The 23,845-nt window shown below is 50.3% G+C and overlaps 1 protein-coding gene across 1 annotated transcript in view; it reads left to right on the top strand.

Moving 5' to 3' along the window:
- The window catches only part of CPAMD8 (C3 and PZP like alpha-2-macroglobulin domain containing 8), a 40,966-nt gene that overhangs the window by 11,606 nt on the left and 5,515 nt on the right, over window positions 1-23,845 (top strand). Inside the window, exons 12-39 of the mRNA XM_028713410.2 lie at window positions 14-184; window positions 754-882; window positions 2,055-2,229; window positions 2,922-3,094; window positions 3,709-3,858; window positions 4,013-4,171; window positions 5,110-5,252; window positions 6,035-6,097; window positions 6,424-6,655; window positions 7,087-7,240; window positions 8,210-8,349; window positions 9,544-9,595; window positions 10,288-10,586; window positions 11,580-11,805; window positions 12,930-13,106; window positions 14,140-14,221; window positions 14,338-14,494; window positions 15,005-15,079; window positions 15,879-16,044; window positions 16,950-17,036; window positions 17,291-17,427; window positions 18,187-18,342; window positions 18,599-18,661; window positions 19,612-19,847; window positions 21,325-21,412; window positions 21,575-21,649; window positions 22,771-22,876; window positions 22,950-23,060. Coding sequence (XP_028569243.2) covers window positions 14-184; window positions 754-882; window positions 2,055-2,229; window positions 2,922-3,094; window positions 3,709-3,858; window positions 4,013-4,171; window positions 5,110-5,252; window positions 6,035-6,097; window positions 6,424-6,655; window positions 7,087-7,240; window positions 8,210-8,349; window positions 9,544-9,595; window positions 10,288-10,586; window positions 11,580-11,805; window positions 12,930-13,106; window positions 14,140-14,221; window positions 14,338-14,494; window positions 15,005-15,079; window positions 15,879-16,044; window positions 16,950-17,036; window positions 17,291-17,427; window positions 18,187-18,342; window positions 18,599-18,661; window positions 19,612-19,847; window positions 21,325-21,412; window positions 21,575-21,649; window positions 22,771-22,876; window positions 22,950-23,060 — 3,982 coding nt within the window. The remainder of the gene's footprint in view (window positions 1-13; window positions 185-753; window positions 883-2,054; window positions 2,230-2,921; window positions 3,095-3,708; window positions 3,859-4,012; window positions 4,172-5,109; window positions 5,253-6,034; window positions 6,098-6,423; window positions 6,656-7,086; window positions 7,241-8,209; window positions 8,350-9,543; window positions 9,596-10,287; window positions 10,587-11,579; window positions 11,806-12,929; window positions 13,107-14,139; window positions 14,222-14,337; window positions 14,495-15,004; window positions 15,080-15,878; window positions 16,045-16,949; window positions 17,037-17,290; window positions 17,428-18,186; window positions 18,343-18,598; window positions 18,662-19,611; window positions 19,848-21,324; window positions 21,413-21,574; window positions 21,650-22,770; window positions 22,877-22,949; window positions 23,061-23,845) is intronic.

The raw sequence follows: 23,845 nt of genomic DNA, 5'->3' as shown, positions 1-23,845 counted from the left end.
CTCCCCCCGCCAGGTGGAAGTCACGTACCCGGACGGGAGCCCTGCGGACGGCGTGAGGCTCCGGGTCAAGGCTGAGCTCACCCCCAAGGACAACATCTACACCAGCGAGTTGGTGTCGCGCGGCGGATCGGTGGAGTTCGAAATCCCCTCCATCCCCTCGGCTGCCCAGTACGTCTGGCTGGAGGTGGGTGAAAGCCCCGGATAGGGCTGGGGGGCTTGGGAGACCCCCACCAGGGGGCCGGCAGAGCGGGTGTCTCATATCTCTGGGGCAGGGGGCTGGAGGGGGGGGATCCCTCCTTTTTAAAAAAATACCAGATTTTTCCCTGTAATAATAATAATAATAATATTTTTTATTTATACCCCGCCCTCCCCAGCCAAGTCAGGGCGGCTGACACCAGGTAGAAAAACAATGGATTAAAATACAACCGAAAAACAAGATCAAAATATAACATTAAAATGCAGCCTCATTTCAGTAGAAACGCAAATCAAAAACTTTTTGGGGATGAAAACGTCAAATCTAGTCTTGTATAAGGCTATATTCCCCCCCCCCCATTTTTTAAAGCTTAAAATTGGGTGTCTTCTTATACACAGAATGTTGCCATTATTGATTTCTTAATTTGGGGCTCAAAAAATATAGACGGGAAAAGATGGTATATTTGTCTCGGGGAGGGGGTCCCTTCTCTGGTTCTAAGAGGCGAGGGGGTGGGAACGGATCACAGCCTGACCTCCCTGCCTCCCTCTCTCCCCCCCCAGACCAAAGTCACGGCCCTGGGAGGGGCGTCCGCCGGGGACCAGTACCTTCCCAGTTTCCTCTCCATCAGTGGCTGGTATTCCCCCAGCAAGTGCTACATCCAACTTCAGATGCCGGAACGGCCTTTCCAGGTGAGCCTCTCCCCGGTTGCCAAGGTTGGGGGGCTAGGGGTGGTGGTTTGAGACCCCCCTCAATGGCCCTCCTCCGCTCAGAGCGACTCATCTCCTGGTGTGTGGGGCGCTGTGGGTTAAACCACAGAGCCTAGGACTTGCCGATCAGAAGGTCGGCGGTTCGAATCCCTGCGACGGGGTGAGCTCCCGTTGCTTGGTCCCTGCTCCTGCCAACCTAGCAGTTTGAAAGCACGTCAAAGTGCAAGTAGATCAATAGGTACCGCTCCGGCGGGAAGGTAAACGGCGTTTCCGTGCACTGCTCTGGTTCGCCAGAAGCGGCTTAGTCCTGCTGGCCACATGACCCAGAAGCTGTACGCCGGCTCCCTCAGCCAATAAAGCAAGATGAGCACCGCAACCCCAGAGTCGGCCACGACTGGACCTAACGGTCAGGGGTACCATTACATTAAAGGGAAATTACCGGGAAACTTATTTTAGAGACTTAAACAAGCCTGGCAACGACCTTATCCGCTGTATACGTTTAAAATGGGAATGATATTCTGCTCAATTGTAGAACTTGTTAACACAAGTCGGGAAGGATATAATTAAACAATATATTCTCTCCTGCATAATTCACTCATTTGGGCACAACATCAAATAGTGTCCTAGACTACCTTCTAGTTTCAGAAGACCTATTCTCAAACTTCTTTTATTTTAAAGTAGACAATGTACAATCCAGTCACCACCTACCTCTAGCGGCCAAGCTAACGTTAGCGGTTCACACGTAATTCATGTAGGTTTAAATGCCGCAGCTCAAGTAAGAAGCATTAAATGGTCTATGAAACAGGCCCAAAAATACGCAGAATTCTTCCAGAGGAATATCTCCGAACCCCTTATTGTTTCAGTGGCGGAGTTGTCTGAACCAAATAGGATATTGGAGTGGTTCTCCCACCTCTCTGTAGATTTAACTAGCTTCTTTACGAGGCCGACTCACCTGGCTAACCGAGATCAACCCAGGTTCGGTGCACCTTGGTTTGATTCCAAATGTAAGCAAGCTAGACTCTCTCTCTTGGTAGGAACTGTTATCTTCTTTTCGTCTGAGCCGCTGTCGAGCGGCGTACATAAACAGTGTTTTTTTGGGGCGTCTTTGGGGATCTCTGACCCCGATATCCCTCAAATCCCTTCTCTCTCCCCAGGTGGGCGAGGAGGCGTCCGTCGTGCTGAAGTCCACCTGCCCGTGCAATTTCACCCTCTACTACGAGGTGGTTTCGCGAGGGAACATCGTCCTCTCGGGGATGCAGCCCTCGGACGTCACCCGACAAAGGAGCAAGAGGGATGTTCACGGGAGCGGAGGCGTCACCCACGTCCCAGGCACGGCTTTGCGGCAGGGCCATCTTACCCATAGGCGCAAGGGGTGCGGGCACCTGGGTGCTGGGCTCTCAGGGGCGCCAGGCCAAGAGTCCGGGGCCCAAGAGTTGAGTCAGGGAAGAGGCACAAGTTCGGGGGCGACCGAGACGCTGAGGCAGCCGGCCAACTCCACCCTTCTGCCGCCTGGGACTGGGCAAACTGGGGGTGCCAGGTGGATATTTGCACCCCGGCGCCATGTATCCTTAAGACACCCTGATTTGCAGTTCGGTGTCGGGCAGGGGGGAGTTTCCGGCCGTGCCCCCCTCTCTCTCTTTTTCAAAATAATTTTTATTAAGTTTTGCAAGCAAAACGATTGGTGCCAGTTCAGTGCGGATGGCAAGTCCCCAGTTGTGTCAGGCTCAGAGGTGTCTAGGGGGCATCGGAGGGGCTCTGTGGGAAAAAGACTCCCCCTGGGGGTCTCTCAGCCATGGGCCCATCTCCTGGGTGCCCCAGGGAGCTGGGGGAATGTGTAGCATTGGGGGGGGGTCTAGACGGCCCTCGGGATCTCCCTTCCAAGTCTGTGGTTCTGCAAAGGAACCCCAAAGGTCTCTGGGGTCTAAGGGACCTGGTTCGTCCAGGGCCTTGCAAATCAACATGTTTAATTTGACGGCATCGTCCGGATGCAAGATTGCTGCCTTTCCACTCCCTCCCCTTAGGGCTGACGGCCCCTCCTGCGCCCGAGATGAACACCTGCGTCACCTCGGTCCGCTTCTCCGTGACCCCCAAGATGGCCCCCCTGGGACGCCTCCTTGCCTACTACGTCCGGGAAGACGGGGAAGGGGTCACCGACAGCCTGCAGTTTGCTGTCAAGCCCTCCTTCGAGAACCAGGTAGCGGCCGTGGGCGGCCATGCAGGTGGGGGCTCTGGGGTGGATGGGGCTTCTTCATCTCCTCCTCTTCATCCTTTTCTCCTTCTTTCCTTCTCCTCCTTCAACATCTCTTTCATTGCCTTCTCCTTCCCACTGTGTCCTCCTCCTCCTGTTCCTTCTCCATCTCCTCCTCCTCCTCCTCCATCATCTCCTCCATCATCCTTTTCTTCTTCTTCTCTTTCCTCATCTTCTCCTTCTTCTTCATCTCCTCCTCTTCTCTTTCTTTTCCTTCTTTATCATCTCCTCCACCTCTTGTTTCTCCTTCATCTCTTCCTCTTTCTTCTCCCTCTTCTCCTTCATCGCCTCCTTTGTCATCTTCTCCCTCTCTACTATCTTCTCCTCCTTCTTCCTCCTTCCTCCTTTTCTTCCCCTTCTCTTTCTGCTTTATCATCTCCTTCTTCTCTTTCATCATCTCCTTCTCTTTCTCCTTCATCTTCTCCTTCATGAGCTTTCTCCTTCTTCTCCTGTCCTTCAACATCTCTTTCAACGCCTTCTCCTTCCCCCACCTCCTGTTCCTCCTCCATCACCTCCTCCATCATCATCATCTTCTCTTCCTCCATTTCTCCCGCCACCAGGTTTCTGTGGCCTTTTCCACCAACGAGACCCGGCCTGGAGACACGCTGACCCTCAAGGTGTCCGCAGCCAAGGGGAGCTGCGTCTGCCTGGCCGCGGTGGACAAGAGCGTCCACCTCCTCAAGCCGGGCTTCCAGCTGACCACGGACCAGGTGAGTGCTGGTCCCCCACGTGTCCAAACAGACATCAGGTGGCACTTTTAAGAGTTGGCACCGAGAAGGGCTGTCTCCCCATGGCAGAGACCTTGCTTGGCGTACAGAAGGCCCCAGCTTCAACCCTCAACGGCCGTTCTGTCTCCTGCCGCAGATCTTCCAGGAGATGGCGGACTACGACGTGTCGGACGCCTTTGGCGCTGCCAAGGAAGACGGGCATTTCTGGTGGGCAGGGATGTCTTCCCGCCGGCGCCGTTCCTCCATCTTTCCCTGGCACTGGGACATCACCAAGGATGCCCGCTTCGCGTTCACGGTGAGGGGTGATCTTCCTTCATATTTGCTTGCTAAACTAATCGGGGAAAGTCGTAGGTTCTGCATACAAAAGCGCACGGAAATTTCATTTGCGCCAGCCGTCAGCCATAGCAATAAAACAAAAATGGAACATACAGTGGTACCTTGGTTCTCAGTGTTAATCCGTTCAGAAAATTCCGTTCCAAAACCAAAGCGTTCCAAAACCAAGGTGCGCTGCTTTCCCATAGAAAGGAATGCAAAATGAATTAATCCATTCCAGACTTTTAAAAGCAACCCCTAAAATTTAGCATGGATTTTACTATCTAACAAGACCATCGATCCATAAAACGAAAGCAATAAACAATGTGCTATGCTATAAAATAAATAAGAGGGTATTGTAGATGATAAAAATTACAATTAATTTTTTTCCTTACCTGTGCCGATGACAGTCATTGTTTGGATGGGGGGCTTTTATCCATTTCCGGAGTCACACAATCACTCAATCAGTAGCTGAACCGGGTTCCACACAGTCACAAAAATAAATAGCAAAACAAAAGCGCCAAACTTAATCAGTTCCGGAAGCCTGTTTGACTTCTGAAATGTTCAGAAACCAAGGTGCAGCTTCCGATTGGTTCAGGCACCCCGGAAACAATAGCCGACAGCTGCGTCGGACATCCAGCTTCCAGAAAACATTTGAAAACCGGAACACTTCCTTCTGGGTTTCTGGCATTTGGGAACCAAGGTCCCACTGTATATCTATATATTTCCATGGCGGTTCCTTGGTGCTCTGCCAAATGGGTCTTTCCGGGAGGAGACTTTGGGGGAAGAGGGAGAACGTCTGCCTTGCAGGCACAAGATCCCACCTTCGATCTGTCCAAGGCTGTGATTTAAACCAACCTAAGAAGGACCATGGACCCTCTCTCTTTTTTCTTGTGTCGTTTGCGGCTCGCCGCCGCCCAGGAAACAGGCCTGGTGGTCATGACGGACGTGGTCAGTCTCCACCACCGGCAGCACGGAGGGATGTACACGGACGAGGCCGTCCCAGCTTTCCAGCCTCACACGGGGACCCTCGTCGCCTCGGCCCCTTCCCGGGTGGCGCCCAGGTAAGCGGGTCTGTGGGCTTGGAGCAAATGTCCAAACACACCTGTATTTTTCGCTCCATAAGACGCACCTGACCATAAGATGCACCTAGTTTTTAGAGGAGGAAAACAAGGGGGGGAAATATTCTGAATCAAACAGTGGATGTAGGATTTTTGTGGTTCATGCTGTGGCCACAGATGTGTGAGTTTGGGATAGCCCAATGCAAAAATCCTGAGGCTCCATGTGGATCCGTGCTTTGTACCACGTTTTTGCGCCATTGCGGCCCCACGAAACAGTGGATGCATGATTTTTTTGGTGCAGGCTGTAGCCATGGACATGCTATGTGATCTGATGGTGAATTTGGGGTGACCCGATGCAAAAATCCTGAGGCTCCATGGGCTTTTACCTCCCTGCTCCCAGGCAGCCTCCTTTATCGCTAGCCTCCCTTATCTCCCTCCCGATCGCTTGCCGATCAGCTGCTTCCTTTCAACACCCCCTTCCCTCTTGTTCGCCTTAGTGTCTTCTCCTTAGCTGGAGCAGTTTTTCGCTCCTCCTTTTCTTCTAATTTCTCTCCGCATTGCTTTAGGTGGTTAAGTCCAGCCGGCGATGGTTTAGGGAGCTGGCTGAGAGCTGCGGGTTTGAACTCCCAGAATCGTGGAGATGGAAGGGAACCCCGTCCCCTCAGGGTGGCGGGTTAGCTGTGCCCATTTGACCCCGCAAAAGTCCTTCAACTCACGGTGCCTTCCCCCCCCCCCCGCCTGCCCTCCCGAACCTTCAACCCTCCTGTCTCTCTTTCCACTCACAGAGCAGAGAAGAAAAAAAGGACATTTTTCCCCGAGACGTGGCTGTGGCGCTGCTTCAACGTAAGGTATGTTTTCAGGGTTGGATACCACGCTGGCATCTCCTGAGGGTCTTCTGGCGGTTCCCTCCCGGCGAGAAGTGAGGTTCCAGGGAACTGGACAGAGGGCCTTCTCGGTGGTGGCGCCCGCCCTGTGGAACGCCATCCCACCAGATGTCAAGGAATAAAGAACTATCTGACTTTTAGGAGACATCTGAAGGCAGTTCTGTTTAGGGAAGTTTTTAACATTTGAGGTTCTGTTGTGTTTTTAATATTCTCAAATTATTATTTTTATCATTGTTCCCACGACTCCTTCCTGGCCCCCGGCCCTCTTCTCTCTCTCCCTCTCAACGCAGCGACGTCTCCGGGGAAGCCCAGCTGCGGGTGGAGGCGCCCGGCTCCATCACCACGTGGCTGGCGGAGGCCGTGGGCATCTCGGAGGAGAAGGGTCTTGGCCTGGCCCCCCAATCCCAGCTGAGGACCTTCAAGCCCTTCTTTGTGGACTTCTCCCTGCCCTACAGCGTCATCCGTGGGGAGCAGACCAAGGTCCCCCTGACCGTCCACAACTACCTGCCCGTGTGCGCGGAGGTGAGAAACCCCGGCGTCCTTCCCAGCCTGGAAGGGCAAGGAAGCAAGGGGGTAGCGTGGCGTAATGGTTGGAGTTTTGGCCCAGGGTTCAAATCATGGGTAGGCAAACTAGGGGCCGGATTTATTTAAAATGCATCTCTGGGTTGTTTGTGGGGCATAGGAATCCATTCATATTACCCCCCCAAAAAAAAAAACACGCCTGGAAGAGATCGTGCCCTTCTGAATTTGCTTGCAAGGAATGCCACCCGGAAACCTTTTAACAGGGCGAGGTTTTGGGATTTTAATGCATTTGAACAGGGCGAGGTTTTGGGACTTCCCTGCCTTGCCAGGGCGGGTTGGTCTAGGTGTCCTTTGGGGGTCCCTCTGCGATTCCCGAAGCGCAGAAGCTGCAGCCAAGCCGACGGATCCCTGCTGCCCTCATTTCTGCGCAGGTCCACGTCAAGATCTCGGTGCCCAAAGGGATCAAGTTTGTCGGCCACCCCGGGAAACATCTCTTGACCCGGAAGAAGTGCGTCGCCCCCGGGAAAGCCAAGCCGACCTCCATCGTCCTGGCCTTCGCTGAACTGGGACAGAGCAACATCACAGGTGCCGTTAAAATAATATATCGGGATATATATTAGGGTTTATACAGTGGTACCTCAGGTTAAGTACTCAATTCGTTCCGGAGGTCCGTTTTTAACCTGAAACTGTTCTTAACCTGAAGCACCACTTTAGCTAATGGGGCCTCCTGCTGCTGCCGCGCCGTTGGAGCACGATTTCTGTTCTCGTCCTGAAGCAAAGTTCTTAACCCGAGACACTATTTCTGGGTTAGCAGAGTCTGTAACCTGAAGCGTATGTAACCTGAAGCGTATGTAACCCGAGGTACCACTGTAAAGGAAAACAGAAAGGTTATCGTCAAATGCCTTTGTTTTCTCCAAACGGAAAGATCCAAGCTAAAGGCAAAACAGAGAATGAAAAGAAGACGAAGGAAGGAAGGGAGAGCTAGAGAAAAAGGAATAGGAAAAGATTTAAAAGAGAGAGAAAGAAAAGTTGAGACACTAAAGATCTTCCGATTCTTTGTCCACTATATATAAGCAATATTCCCTTCGCTCCTAATAAAGCCCCTTTCTATTAATCCTTGTCTTCTTCTTTTTTAAATTTTTATTTTACTTTTTAGGTTTATACATTTCATTAACTTTGCAGTCATTTTAACATTTCCAAACTTGGAGTTCCTCCCCCCCACTTCTGTGGTTCCTTAAATTCATTTTTGAATCTCTTCCGCATATCCAAATGCATTTAATTTGCTCATGTAATTATCTTCTTTAGATATATACTCTTTTATAAAATGGCAGGTTGTAACAATAATCCCGCCAATGTCTTTATCTGTTTGCAATTTATCTGCAAATATTCCATAAACCATTTCCATTCTTTTATAAAAAGTTTGTTATCTCGATTTTTTCTTCTTCTGGTAAATTTCGCCGTTCATCCTTGCCTTCAGTCCTCAAACCCAAATGTCTCGCCACCGTGATCATTGACGATGACGGCCGTAATTGGAATTTCCGCTTTGTCTTTTAGCCAAAGCCTTTGCTTACGCCGGGAGCTGCTGCCAGGACAGCTCTCCGTTCGCCAAGAACGGGAGGCACCCTGAGGACATCTATCCCGACAAGAGGACGCCGATCGGGACTGACTACGTCCGGAGGAGCATCTTAATCGAGGTGAGCAGATCCCAGCAGCAGGGCCTGCCCAGGGTTGGCCCCTTAATTTTTTTTCTGAGTGCAGAATGAATTAGGGGCGAGACCCGATTCAACGCACCACATTCTCTTAGATTGCCCTTTGCGCAGCAGACCTCGCCAACTGATGCTGAGCAAAATGTCGGACCTCCAGCCAAACGAGGTCTCTCCTGGCAGATCGGGACAAAGATATCACTGTTTTAGCAGCTTCCTTTTTAGCTGCAATTTTACCCGAAAGGATTCCCAACGAACCATCCTTGTTGGGGAACTGGCAGGGCAAAGCACGCGATCACAGCTTTATGACCTTTGAGAGCTTCACCCTGGTCCTTTTCATTATCCCGGTGATTTTAAATGTTTTATACTGTGATGCCCGTAAAAGGATTTGATTTGATTTGAATCTCTGCGTTGTTCCTTTGCTGTGATCATTAAACACTCTTAAACTGGCAAGGGACAATAACTGCTTTGGTGGTAGTAATAATAATAATAATAATAATAATAATAATAATAATAATAGGGCAGTTTCCAACAAGAGATTAAAAATACATTAAAGCGCCAGTCATTAAAAGCTTCCCTAAACAGGGCTGCCTTCAGATGTCTTCTAAACTTCAGGTAGTTGTTTATTTCCTTGACATCTGATGGGAGGGCGTTCCAGAGGGTGGGTGCCACCACCGAGAAGGCCCTCTGCCTGCTTCCCTGTAACTTCACTTTGGAGGGGGCCAAAGGCGGGCAAACGGCCCCAGAAGGAGCACACTGTGTCCCCCCAAAGAACACCCCATACACCCCACAGGCAGCTTAATATTTGCAAGAAAAACGTGCCCCATTGTTCTGCAAGCCTGCGCCAAACCTGCTCACACTGCCTTGCCTATTAACCCCAAGATGATATTGGGAACGGCAGCTAAATTTAGCAATTTTTGACCAGCCCCGTTAATAGATAGATAGATAGATAGATAGATATCAAGGCACGCAGGCGAGATCTTTGTGTCCCAATGTTTGCGCACAAAAGCGGACTGGGGAAACGTCTAGCTCAGCACACTCTCAAAGGCCAAGGAAATTCGTCTTTCTGATCCTCGGCAGCTTCACCCTTTGCCGCTTTTAATTATCCCAGAGGCCTGAAATGCTTTATACTGCCATGCCAATAAAGGTATATGGTTTATCAACCTTTTTCTTTTATTTTCCCAGGCAGAGGGCCTCACCAGGGAATACACCTACAGCGTCTTTTTCTGCCCGAACGGTAAGTTTGAGGAGCAGAAAATATCTCTGCTGTAGGTGGAAGAGTTAGCGGATAGCGTACAGATAGCGGTCATTTTGGACACACCGACTATTCTGTCCTGTCTCTCCCATGCCTGGTTCGGTGACTTGATTCAGTAAGCAGCCTTTCCCCCTCGTTCCCCCCCCCCCAAAACTCTGGCATTCATGAGTCTTGTGTTCGAATTGTGAGGCCGCCTGGTGCGCAAAGGGGTCCGTTGTGGAGCTGGGTACATGTGTTGCCTTTACATGGAGAAAGACCCCCGTGGGGAAAATAACCCTGCTCCCCATTTTAGTCCCCGGCTAGAGAAAATCCAGGGACGCGGGTAGCGCTGTGGGTTAAACCACAGAGCCTAGGACTTGCCAATCAGAAGGTCGGCGGTTCGAATCCCCGCAATGACGGGATGAGCTCCCGTTGCTCGGTCCCTGCTCCTGCCAACCTAGCAGTTCGAAAGCACATCCAAGTGCAAGTAGATAAATAGGTACCACTCCGGCGGGAAGGTAAACGGCGTTTCCGTGCGCTGCTCTGGTTCGCCAGAAGCGGCTTAGTCCTGCTGGCCACATGACCCGGAAGCTGTACACCGGCTCCTTCGGCCAGTAAAGCGAGATGAGCGCTGCAACCCCAGAGTCGGCCACGACTGGACCTAATGGTCAGCAGTCCCTTTACCTTTACTTTAGAGAAAATCCACATTTTCACCCCCAACAAATACGAGTACCAGTACGTGAGGAAGCCGGCCTGGATGGGGCATTTCGAGGTGTCCGTCAAAGCCCACCACAACGCCCACCTGGCCCTGTCGGCCGGACCCCACGACATGGCCGAGATGACGGAGATCGTGATCGGGGGCCGCCAGAACACCAAGACCTGGATCTCGACCAGCAAGATGGGGGAGCCCGTGGCCAGCGCAGAGACGCCCGCCATCCTCTCCTGGGACGAATTCCGGAGCTTTTGGGTCAGCTGGGCCAACGGGGTCATCCAGGTGGGAAATTTGGGCTTCTCCGGAGGGTGGGGGGCGAGGTTGGGAGGGGGGTTTCTAGAAGCCCAGAGAGCATCCCTGACTCCACAGAAAATTTCTTACCCGGGGGGGGGGGGGGGGATTCAGCCAAGATTTATTTTATTTTATTTTATTTTTTATTGTGCTTTTAGATTACTTTATTTAACTTCAAAGGGAAAGAAAAAACATAACACAAAACCATCCATTACAAATAAACATCGAAAAATTGTCCATATCTATTACACCTTATCACCTTGAAGTTCCACTGACTTCCCGCCAACTCCATCTAGCTTTAAATTTATGTTTAAAAATAATAATAATAATAATTTATTTTCTAGTTCCATTGACTTCCTGCCAATTCCATCTAGCTTTAAATTTATATTGAATAATAATAATAATAATAATAATTTATTTTCTAACTCCATTGACTTCCTGCCAACTCCATCCAGCTTTAAATTTATATTTAAAAATAATAACAATAATTTATTATCTGTACCCCACCCATCTGGCTGGGTTTCTAGCGCACTGTTTGTGTCTATATTAAATAACTAAGTCTGAAGGCAGGCTTGGTTACAAATATGTACATGTGGATCTGCCCCATATGGGGGAATAATCCCAGTCCTTCTAAAGCTAGCAGAGCAGTCCTAGCTAAAGGTTGGTCAAACCAAGAAGGAAGTCAAAAAGAGAGAGGTGTCCTTTTGTTACCTGGACAGGTGAGGTCACGCCCACCTTCCATCACATGCAAAAGGAAGGATGCTCCAGCCAGGAGGAACAGGAAGTTTTCGACCGGCTGGACCAAACATTCCCTCGCATGTCTTCTCTAGCATTGCAAAGAACGTTGTACTTGACTGACTCTCAGGGATCACACTTCATGAAATGGTTGGGATTTGTCCCCTAATGCAAGCCCCTCGATGGGACCCCGGAAGCAAAGGAGGGGTTCCTAATGGCCGGTGTGTCTCCCCGCCCCTGTCCCTGCAGGTGGGCCACGGCCCCTCCGCCCTCAACGAGTCGGTCATCGTGAGCTGGGCGCCCCCCCAGCCGCTGGACGTGAAGTACGTGGGGTTCTCCACAGGCTGGGGCTCGGTCGGCGAGTTCAAAATTTGGAGGAAGAAGGAGGCGGACGAGAACCACAACGAGGCTTTCACGCTGGGCGTCCCGCACAACCTCATCCCCGGGTCGGAACGGGCTACCGCCTCCGTCATCGGTACTGGGGATGAGCTGGGAGGGTGCCTAATCCCTGCATGTTCGCTTGCTAAACTAGTCGGGGAAAGTACCGTATTTTTTGTTCTATAAGACTCACTTTTTCCCTCCTAAAAAGTAAGGGGAAATGTGTGTGCATCTTATGGAGCGAATGCAGGCTGCGCAGCTATCCCAGAAGCCAGAACAGCAAGAGGGATTGCTGCTTTCACTGCACAGCGATCCCTCTTGCTGTTCTGGCTTCTGGGATTCAGAATATTTTTTTCCTTGTTTTCCTCCTCCAAAAACTAGGTGCGTCTTGTGGTCTGGTGCGTCTTATAGAGCGAAAAATACAATTACAGGTTTTGCATACAAAAACCAACGGAAACTTCGTTCGCACCGGCCAGCAGCCATAGCAATAACACAAAAATGGAACATACAGTGGTCCCTTGGTTCTCAAACGTCATCAGTTCCAAAACCAAAGCGTTCCCAAACCAAGGTGCACTGCTTTCCCATAGAAAGTCATGCAAAACGGATTAATCCGTTCCGGACTCTTAAAAACAACCCCTAAAACAGCCATTGAGCGTGAATTTTACTCTCTGAGACCATCGATCCATAAAACGAAAGCAATCATCAATGCACTGTACTATAAAATAAATAAGGCAGTATTGTAGATGATGAACATTAAAATTTATTATGTCTTCTTCACCTGCACTGATGATAGTCATTGTTTGGGTTTTTATCCGTTTCTGGAGTCACACAATCCATCAGTAGCTGAACTGGGTTTCCACACTGTCACAAAAACAAATGAACCGAAAAACCCACAAAAACAAAAACACAAAATAAAGAGCGAAAACAAAAGCGCCAAACTTAATCCGTTCCGGAAGTCCGTTTGACTTCTGAAATATCCGGAAACCGAGGCGCGGCTTCTGATTGGTGCAGGCGCCCTGGAAACAATAGCCGACAGCCGCATCGGACATCCGGCTTCCGAAAAATCGTTCAAAAACTGGAACAACCACTTCTGGGTTTCAATCGTTCGGGAACTGATTTGTTCGGGAGCCAAGGCGTCTGGGAACCAAGGTACCACTGTATGTAATGTTGGGGAAATGCAAAATAAAAGGCATAAATTTCTGTTGTCTTGCCTGCCCGCAGGGGACGTGATGGGCCCGACCCTCAACAACTTGGACAACCTCTTGCAGCTGCCTTTCGGCTGCGGGGAGCAGAATATGATCCATTTTGCGCCCAATATCTTCGTCCTCAAATACCTGCAAAAAACACGGCAGCTCAGCCCCGAAGTGGAAAGGGAGGCGACAGATTACCTGTTGCAAGGTTAGAGCTCCATGGGGCAGCTTTATTTATTTCTCTCTCTCTTTTTTTGTATATCATTTTTATTAAATTTTCCGCTTTACCATTTAACCATGACACCCTTTCTTCTCTTTCCACGCTTCGTTTTGCACATCATAAATCCCTGCATTTTTTACATAAACTATGCCTTTCGGTTATTCCATTGTTACAACCACTGTAGCGTATTTACACTGGTAAATTTACCTTCATGCTGCCAACATTTTCAAGGGTACACTATTTCCCCCCATGTATTCCTTAAACATTTTCCAGTCTTCTCCAAACTTCTTCTTGATCTCTTATTCCATATGTTAAGTCCATAAACTGCGCATATTCCATCCTTCTTCTTTAGTCAGACCTCGCCTCCCACCATCTTTTGTGCTGTCTGTGGGAATGTTCAGGGTGGCAGGAGAGGATATATAGTTTATTCATATCCTTCCTAACTTGCGCTGCCAAGTTCCTTTACTTAGCAGAGTTACATTCCCCCTTTTTACACACACAGCAGATAGCTGGTCGCAGGCTCGTGTGAGCCTCTCACTATTATACAATTCAATCTGTCTCAGATTGAATTGTACGTTCCTGGTAAGTTCCCTTGAATCCCCCTTAAAATAATAAAGACACCACAATCTTATTCAAAGTCAATAAAGGAAGTTTACTCACATCAGTTCACAGTTGGATCCCTGAAGGCAGACCTAGTTACAAAGATGTACATGTGGATCTGCCCCATATGGGGAGATAATCCCAGTGCTTCTAAGAGCTAGCAGAGCAGTCCTAGCTAAAAGCTGGTCAAATGAAGAAGCAAAAAAGAGGGAGGTGTGCTGTGTGACTCGTCCTTTTGTTACCTGGACAGGTGAGGTCACGCCCACCTCTAGTCACATGCAAAGGAAGGATGCTCCAGCCAGGAGGAACAGGAAGTTTCGACCGGCTGGACCAAACATTCCCTCGCATGTCTCCTCTAGCATTGCAAGGAATATTGTACTTGACTGCCTCTCACGGATCCTGTCCCACGCTCTCTCCGCAGGGTACCAGCGCCAGCTGACCTACAAGAGGCAAGATGGGTCCTACAGCGCCTTTGGCGAGAGGGATTCCTCAGGGAGCATGTGGTAAGGGGGCAAACGGGGTCCTTTGCGGGGAAGGGGGACCGGCTGCCCGCTGACACCGGCTGCCTCGGGGGGCTTTCCGGGTGCCCAGACGACGACGCCCTCCTCTCTCTTGGCAGGCTGACCGCCTTCGTCCTGAAGTCCTTTGCCCAGTCGCGGGGGTTCATCTTCATCGACCCCAAGGAGCTCTCGGCCGCCAAGGACTGGCTCATCCGGCACCAGAAAGAGGACGGATCGTTCCCGGCAAGAGGGCGGATTTTGAACAAGGATATCCAGGTATCCGAAAAGGGGCAGGAGGCTGGGACAGCCGCTAAAAACGCTGTATTGTTTTTAATACTTGATTGGGAGCTGCCCAGAGTGGCTGGGGAAACTCAGCCAGATGGGCGGGGTATAAATAAATTATTATTATTATTATTATTATTATTATTAGGGCTGGCCGATAACCTGGTTTTCGGCATCGTGATATGTCGCCAGCTAAACATCGCAGCACACTGGTATATCACAATATATCAATACACCGTACTTTTTGGTGTATAAGACCAGGTTTTTTTTAAATTCAAAAATCATGCTAAAAATTGGGGGTCATCTTATACATGGGGAATCCCCCCCCCATTTTCTTAATTTCGATTCCCCCAAAATAGGGGGCGTCTTATACACGGGGCGTGTTGTACACGTAAAAATATAGTATCACGGTCAACCTCTAGGTATGTCGCGATATATTGGCATACTGATATATCACGATGTCTGCCAATTTGGGTTTTTTTTGGTGTGTTTTTCGAATTCTAGGGAGGAATCCACGGGAAGATATCGCTGACGGCGTACGTGGTCGCCGCCCTGCTGGAGACAGGAGTCGCCTCCGAGGTAAAACTCAATGTTTAAACTTGGGGGGGTGGAATTCCCTTTGGGGGGGGGCGCTAAGAAGCCAGGGTGCGGCGGGTGGTGCAAAAAAAGACCCCCAGACTTTGAAAACACTTGCTCCTCTTGATCTGCCCAGAGAAAGGACCCTGGGGCAGTGGCTGGGCGACCCAGAATGGACAATAAAAGAGGGGTGATAATCTCATTCCTCAAGTCTTTATCAAGAGCACAAGCCAGAAGGGCGTGCGCCACCGATTCGGGACTGCCATCTCCACAGGGACGTTTTTCGTGTGGCATCCAGCCGAGGGCAAGACATTCAATCTCGCGAGAGTCAAAGCGCGTCTATATTTTGGAATTGCTCGGTTATGCAAATAGGGTTCCAGAGAGTCAAAAAGGGAAGAAAAATAGCCATGCCATGGGCAAAATTTTCTTATTGTGGCCAAGTTGTTCCAGCGCTCAATATCATTTAGGCCAGGCATAGGCAAACTCGGCCTTCCAGATGTTTTGAGACTACAACTCCCATCATCCCTGACCACTGGCCCTGTTAGCTAGGGATGATGGGAGTTGTAGTCCCAAAACATCTGGAGGGCCGAGTTTGCGCTGACAAATTGGCCTGTTTGCTTTGCTGGAACCCAAAGTGAGCGGCTGCTGTGGGGATAAACCACCGGAGTGAAGTTTTTTGAGGACGATAATTTTAGCAGCTCAAAGAATCCCTGCCGGGGAAAAACCTCAGAGGAACAGGGACCTGAGCGCCTGCCGGATTTGGGGTTTTCTTCCTCCGCTCTCACCTTCCTTCCCGGCATAGGAAGAAAAGAGTTCGGTGGCGAAGGCCAAGCACTTTTTGGAATCCAACTTCTTCTCGGCCGAAGACCCCTACACCGCTGTGCTGACCGCCTATTCGCTCACGCTCCTGCGAAGCCTCTCTGCGCCCGCCGCCCTGCGGAAGATGAACGCCATGGCGCTCACGCAAGGTGAGTCAGCCGCCCAGCCACCTTATTCTATTTTAATAATAATAATAATAATAATTTATTATTTGTACCCCACCCATCTGGCTGGGTTTCCCCAGCCACTCTGGGCGGCTTCCCACAAAGATGAAAAACACATTAAAATGTCACACATTAAAAAATTCCCTGAACCTTCAGATGTTTTACCTTATTTATATCAGTTTCAAGAGTTTCCAACCACAACCGCAGAGTCGGCCACGACTGGACCTAACAGTCAGGGGTCCCTTTACCTTTTGACCTCCATATTGCCCTGTCCTCTACTGGACTGTTGGAAGCCCCTCTCCAAAAATAAAAGGATATATATATTTTGTATTATTTATGCAAACTGATTTTCTCTGGAGTTAAAGATCTGACTGGGACAAACCTTGTTATGCTGAGTTCGTATTTTGCACAATTTGCATACGGTGTTTGTTTGATAATGTGTGGTTTAAAGGTAAAGGTAAAGGCCATTAGGTCCAGTTGTGACTGACTCTGGGGTTGCGGTGCTCATCTCGCTTTATTGGCCGAGGGAGCCGGCGTACAGCTTCCGGGTCATGTGGCCAGCAGGACTAAGCCACTTCTGGCGAACCAGAGCAGCGCACGGAAACGCCATTTACCTTCCCGCCGGAGCGGTACCTATTTATCTACCTGCACTTCGTGCTTTCGAACTGCTAGGTTGGCAGGAGCAGGGACAGAGGAACAGGAGCTCACCCTGTCATTGCAGGGATTCGAACCGCCGACCTTCTGATCGGCAAGCCCTAGGCTCTGTGGTTTAGACCACAGCGCCACCTGCATCCCAATGTGGGTTTGCTATGCCTAATAAAGGACTGACTTTAAATAAAAATAAAATAAAAGGATTCTGAGTTCCCCCTGACCCAGCTCCTGTTTTCCAGACGGCTTCACCCACTGGAGTCTTATGGGCACCCTGGCGACGGACGAGGACACTTTCATGGGCTTCAACGACGGGCTCTCCCAGTCGGGTGAGTCTCCGCACTTTGCAAGGGCGAAATGCTAATCAGAGAAGGGTCTCCCTGGTGGGCTTTCCTCTGGGGTTGGGGGGGCATTTGAGGGTAGTGGGTTCGGATTCTGCAAAGACATGGAGAGCGGGTTGGTGTAAAGCCAGGAGTGCAGGTTGCTGGAGGGCAGAAAAGGACTATTGACTCGGGGGGAGGGGACACACGCCGTGGGTTGCCCCTGCCCCCCAATTCCCCTCTCTTCTGCACCCCTCCTGCAGTGGTGTCGGCCGAAGTCGAGATGACAGCTTATGCCCTCTTGACATACACTGCCCTGGGGGACGTGGCGTCGGCGCTGCCCGTCGTCAAATGGCTCTCGCAGCAGAGGAACGCCCTGGGGGGTTTTTCCTCCACCCAGGTGAGCCCGTCTGCCCGTCCCGTCCGAATCTGAGAGGGGAGAAAACGCCCAGAAACGGAGGGAGCCCCCTAAAGGAGGGGGTGGGAAGTGCATCAGCATGGATCATCGGGTCAGGGACCGAGGGGTTAATCCTGCCGGGGGTGTGGCAGAGGAAGGGTTGCCCGGCAACCGGTCAGAGCGGCATGATGCTTGCTGCTGTCGTTTCATAGCTCAGTTGGGAGACCGGGAGACTCTGAACCGTGGGGTCGTGGGTCCGAGTCTCACGTCGGGCGAACGTCCCCTTGCTTCGCAGGGGGTTGAGCTAGATGACCGTTGGGTCCCAACTCTGTGATTCTATTATTCATTTGCACAGCGCTTTTTTCAGGGGGGGACGCAGGCAAATAAGCCTTTCAACAGCCACAATCCAGCAATTATGTGGTAATGGATGCGCCAAACGTTTGGGTGGACTATTTTGTTCCTGCAACAGCGGTTGACTTTTCTTATTAGTGGAAAGGCTTGTTTGGCTCTTTGATACTGATCGACGACGTTCTCTAATTTTGTCCATGCAATATGAATTGATGATGATTATTTTTGTGCGACTCCATTACGTATTTTCTGTTTAAGAATTGTGAAATAACGCGTGCTAACAAATACTTTCTTCGAACGTGATTGTTGCCTGCGGTTGCTTAGAGTTGCACGTGGGTTGGGCTGGATGGTTTCTGGGGGTCCCAACTCTGCGATTTCTTTTTATTCTCCCCCCCCCCCCGCCACTGCCCACAGGACACCTGCGTGGCCCTCCAGGCGTTGGCCGAATACGCCATCCTCTCGTACGTCGGAGGCGTCAACCTCACCATCTCTCTGGCCTCCACCAACTTGGACTACCAGGAGACGTTTGAGCTGAACCGGGGCAACAAGAAGCTGTTGCAAACGGCCAGGGTATAAAAAGGGGTTCGCCACCCCAGGGGGGGTGGGTAGAAGGGGCTCTGGGCCGCTGGGGACGCTGCCTTTTGCAGAGGGCGCCCGGTCTCCGCCTGGGGGTGTGCGGAGAGGGTCAGCGGTTCGATTCGCACGGCCCTGGCTTCGTTTTCCGACGATGCCCAACAGAGCTGCGAAAGGCGTCCTTCCAGGCGTGAATTCCTGCTGCTGCTGCCGGCCCGTGTGGGCCATACTGAGGTCTATGTTTCCTCGACAGATCCCTTCGCTCCCCACGGGGCTGTTTGTGAGCGCCAAGGGAGACGGCTGTTGCCTCCTGCAGGTGAGGGTATCCCTGGACTTTGGTTCCTGGGCTGGGCTTCGTTCTGTATCCTATCACCCCCTCCAAAGAAATCAGAACCCCTGGGAAGCTGCTGCCAGCCTGTGCAGACAACGCACACCCGGATGGAGCAAGGGCATAAAGCTCCGATTTAATTAAGCCCTTTCCGGAGAACGGTGAGGACTAGCCCCTTGCTCTGTTTTCAGTGAGGACGCCTGCTTGGAGTGCAGAAGGCTCCCAGGGGCAATATCCCAACTGTGGAGTTTGCCCCGAGTTTGAAACCCCATGGAGCCGCTTCTGCCCGCCCGTGTCAGCAACATGCAGCCTGGTGGAGCCGGCGGTCTGACTCTGTGCGAGGCAGCTTCCCGTCTACTTGTTCCCATTTTTAAAATAATTTTTATTAGTTCCCAGTTGCAAAAGTCCAAAATACGCCTCATTGTATCCGTATCAAATCACAAGAACCCAATCAAACATCCATTAATCAAATATCCAGTTGTATAAATTGGGTGGCTAGATTTACAGGTTTAATCTTTTTTTAAAGAATTCTGCTTCCAAAGTCTTTATTTAACCCAGTTGTCATAATAACGATCCCTTATTCAACAGCTGCAATATTTATAACTTCTTTTCATATTAACATATTCGATAATTTATTAGTGAAGATCTATATCCTTTTGCGGGCAACTTCCCGTTTAAATTGGTTTCTCTGCTCTTTCACGACTAGAAACTTAACTTTTTTTAAATTGTGAGGGCTGGAAGCTTGTCTTTTTCAGGGAAGTGCCCCTGCTTGGCATGTAGAAGGGCCCGTGGTTTAAAAAGTAAGTTTCTAGTCCTCGTGAAAGAGCAGAGAAGAAGCTGATTTAAACGGGACGTTGCCTGAAACCCCGCTGCTGCCGACCCGTGTGGGCAGCACTGATCCCGGGCGGAATAAACCCAGAGCCCATTTTCGTTTCCAGATCGACGTGGCCTACAACGTCCCTGACCCCGTGGCCAAGCCCTCCTTCCAGCTGCTGGTCAACCTGCAGGAGCCCAAGATGAAGAGGCACCGGAGAGCCCCCCCGCGGCCCCCCAAGCCCGGCCCCCCGGAGGAGACCCCCCAGCGCAGGGCTGACCAGGCGCTGGGGGACGACGACGACCCGGCTGCCGACCAGGACCAGCAGGAGTACCGGGTGATGGTGGAAGCCTGCATGAGGTGAGCTTGGGGGGCGTGGGGATCAGGGTGGGGGGCTCAGGGCGGGGGGCTGGGGGTGGGAGGCTGACGGGGCTGGCCTACCTTGCATAGACTGGCATAGATAGATAGATAGATAGATAGATAGATAGATAGATAGATAGATATAGATAGATAGATAGATAGATAGATAGATAGATAGATAGATAGATGGATAATATTTTGGAAATGTACATCCAGGTTTTTTTCCTTCAATTTTTTGGGGCCCCCCAAGAGAGTAAGAGATTGTTGAGCTTATACATCTATCCAGCATGAATAGATAGATGATAGATAGATAGAGATAGATAGATAGATGATAGATGATAGATAGATAGATAGATAGATAGATAGATAGATCGATAGATCGATCGATATAGATAGATAGATGATAGATAGATAGATAGATAGATAGATGATAGATAGATAGATAGATAGATAGATGATAGATGATAGATGATAGATGATAGATAGATAGATAGATAGATAGATAGATAGATAGATAGAGATAGATAGATAGATAGATAGATAGATAGATAGATAGATAGATGATAGATAGATAGATAGATGATAGATAGATAGATGATAGATGATAGATAGATAGATAGATAGATAGATAGATAGATAGATAGATAGATAGATAGATAGATAGATGATAGATAGATATAGATAGATAGATAGATAGATAGATAGATAGATAGATGATAGAGATGATAGATAGATAGATAGATAGATAGATAGATAGATAGATAGATAGAGATAGCTGGTTGGATAGTTGATATATATATATATATATATATAGAGAGAGAGAGAGAGAGAGAGAGAGAGAGAGAGAGAGAGAGAGAGAGACTGGCATAGATAGATAGATAGATAGATAGATAGATAGATAGATAGATAGAGGTAAAGGGACCCCTGACCATTAGGTCCAGTTGTGGCCGACTCTGGGGTTGTGGCGCTCATCTCGCTTTACTGGCCGAGGGAGCCGGCATCCAGCTTCCGGGTCATGTTGCCAGCAGGACTAAGCCGCTTCTGTCGAACCAGAGCAGCGCACGGAAACGCCGTTTACCTTCCCGCCAGAGCGGTACCTATTTATCTACTTGCACTTTGACGTGCTTTCGAACTGCTAGGTTGGCAGGAGCAGGGACCGCGCAACGGGAGCTCACCCCGTCATTGCAGGGATTCAAACTGCCGACCTTCTGATCGGCAAGCCCTAGGCTCTGTGGTTTAACCCACAGCGCCATCCGCGTCCCCAGATGGATAGATAGATAGATAATATTTTGGAAATGTACATCCAATTCCCCCCCCTTTAATTGTTTGGGTGCCCCCAAGAGAGTGGGGCCCTAAGCTAGAGATTGTTTAGCTTATATGTAAATCCGGCACTGCTCATACCCCTGAAATCCTTTCTTCCTTCTCCTCTCCCCTCCATCTCCCCCCCTCCGCGGACCCCCGAATGCCTCTGGGGCAGGTGGCTGCATTTGGGGTCTTCCAACATGGCCGTCCTGGAGGTGCCCCTCTTTTCGGGCTTCCGAGCCGACCTGGAAAGTCTGGAGCAGGTAAGCGCCCGACCCGGCTGGGCCACCCCGGCTGCACATCTCCATTCTGCACGAAAGGGGCTCTGGGGTCATCTAGCCCAACCCCGGGCAAGGGGGGGGGCAGACCCAGCCGCCAAGTCCAGCTGACCCCTTTCTCCCCCTCTCCTTTTCCGCCTCTCCCAGCTCCTCTCCAACAAACAGATCGGCCTGAAACGCTACGAGGTGGACGGCCGGAAAGTCCTCTTCTATTTTGATGAGGTGAGTCCGTGAGGCAGCGGAGCCACCACTCAGAAGGCCCTGCCGGAAGCGGGGGTAAATCCTGGGGTGGGGTCAGGGGGTGGGTGGCCCCCTTTTGGAGGAAATGGGGGATTTGGAGGGCTGGACCCCCCCCAAAAGACGAGAGGGCTTAAATTGCCGTTTAGACCTGATGGGGGCAGTTTTGGTTCACTCTTCTGGGTAGAATTCCTTTATAATTTTATTTTCCCTTTCCTCGTTGTGCAATTATTTCAATGAAAAACAACCTCTTTACATCATCACTCTTCGACTTCCCTCCTTTCTGCACAGTTACTTATTTTATATCTCTCCCCCCCCCCCACGGCGTCTCTGATTCAAATCTAATTTCCCATTAGGCTCCCTTTTAGTTTAATTTCTCAACGGCAAAAGTTTAAGCCAACCTGGCTAATGTTTTAAGTTGTCTGCATCTTCAAGTAATCAATAATTCTCCATCGGATTTTTAAAGTCTATCTCCTTGGTTTCTTATTCTTCCGGTACTTTTCGCCATTTCTGCATATCCCATCAGTTTTCATTGCCAGTCCTAAGTTGTAACTTGTTTATTTTTTTCTATGGGGCAGGTTTTGTGTGTGTGTGTGTGTGTGTGTGTGTGTGTGTGTGTGTGTGTCGCCCAGGCTGCGATATATCACCAGCTAAACATCACAATATACCAATATGTCACTTCAAACTGGTTTGGGATGATAAGTCGATATATCGCCCAGCCCTAATGCGCATTGCAATTCGCAATATATTGCCAGGTTTAAAAAAACCCCATGAAACCCATATTATGATATGGATTTCAAACTGGTTTGGGATGATAAATCGATATATCGCCCGACCCTGCTAGAAACTAGCCTAAGGTAGAAAAAGTAAAATAAATTGCAGCTGTCGTTCTGCCCCCATCAGCCCCCGGCCCCCCACACCCCAGCATGTGGCCCCAGGAACATCACCCGTCTGCTTCCGAACACAAGAGGCGGCCCTATTTTACGGAAAGTTCGTGGGTTTGGGGTGGCGAGCCCCTCCTGCAGCTGCTCCCCCCCCTCCATGGTTGGTTGGCAGGGGCCGCGTAAAACGGCCCTCGGGACCTCACCGAATCGCCTCCTCCGCAGATCCCAAGCCAGTGCGTGACCTGCGTCAAATTCGTGGCCTTCCGGGAATACGTTGTGGGGAAGACAGCTCCCGTCCCCATCAAAGTGTACGACTACTACGAACCAGGTACGTTGGCCCCACCTGTGCCCCCCCCCACCGCTGGCAGCCCCCTCTTCTGACCCGCCTCTCGCACCCGCAGCCTTCGAAGCCACTCGATTCTACAACGTCAGCGAGAACAGCCCCCTGGCCCGGGAGCTCTGCGACGGCCCCCTCTGCAACGAGGTGGAGAGCGGTGCCAGCCACTGGGTCGGTGAGTCCCGAAGGCGGGCGGGTGGGTGGGCGGCTAGTCTCACGGGTGCAGCCTCTTCTTGTGCCTGCCAGGCTCAGAAATGCCGCTCTGCATTTCCCCCCTTAACAAAACCCAGAACGGCTTGGAAATCCCGGCGGTAAAGGGCAGGCGTTGGCACGGCACGAAAGGAAAGGGAGCGAGGCGGGAGGAGGAAAAAGGAAAGGCGGGCCAGTGGTTAAGCTTGGCGGCGGGTCTTTCACGGGGGGATCACAGGGCCAGATCAGAACGGTCCTATACAGTGGCACCTTGGTTCTCAAACGATTTGGTTCCCAAACTCCGAAAACCCAGAAGGAAGTGTTCTGGTTTCCGAACGGTTTTTGGATGCCGGACGTCCGACGCGGCTGTCAGCTGTTGTTTCCGAGGCGCCTGCGCCAATCAGAAGCCGTGCCTCGGTTTCCGAACATTTCAGAAGTCAAACGGACTTCTGGAACGGATTAAGTTTGGCGCTTTTGTTTTCGCTATTTATTTTGCATTTTTGTATTTTGAGGCTTTTTCGGTTCATTTGTTTTTGTGACTGCGTGGAACCCAGTTCAGCTACTGATCGATTGATTGATTGTGTGACTGCGGAAATGGATAAAAGCCCCCCATCCACACCATAACTATCATCAGTGCAGGGAAGAAAAAATACTAATTTTAATTTTTATCATCTACAATACCCTCTTATTTATTTTATAGCACAGCACATTGTTTATTGCTTTCATTCTATGGATCGATGGTCTCTCTAGATAGTAAAAGTTGTTAAAATT

This window comes from Podarcis muralis, chromosome 18 (genome assembly GCF_964188315.1).
Source record: "Podarcis muralis chromosome 18, rPodMur119.hap1.1, whole genome shotgun sequence".
Classification (NCBI taxonomy): domain Eukaryota; kingdom Metazoa; phylum Chordata; class Lepidosauria; order Squamata; family Lacertidae; genus Podarcis; species Podarcis muralis.
This window is presented reverse-complemented; position numbering and strand designations above follow the sequence as displayed.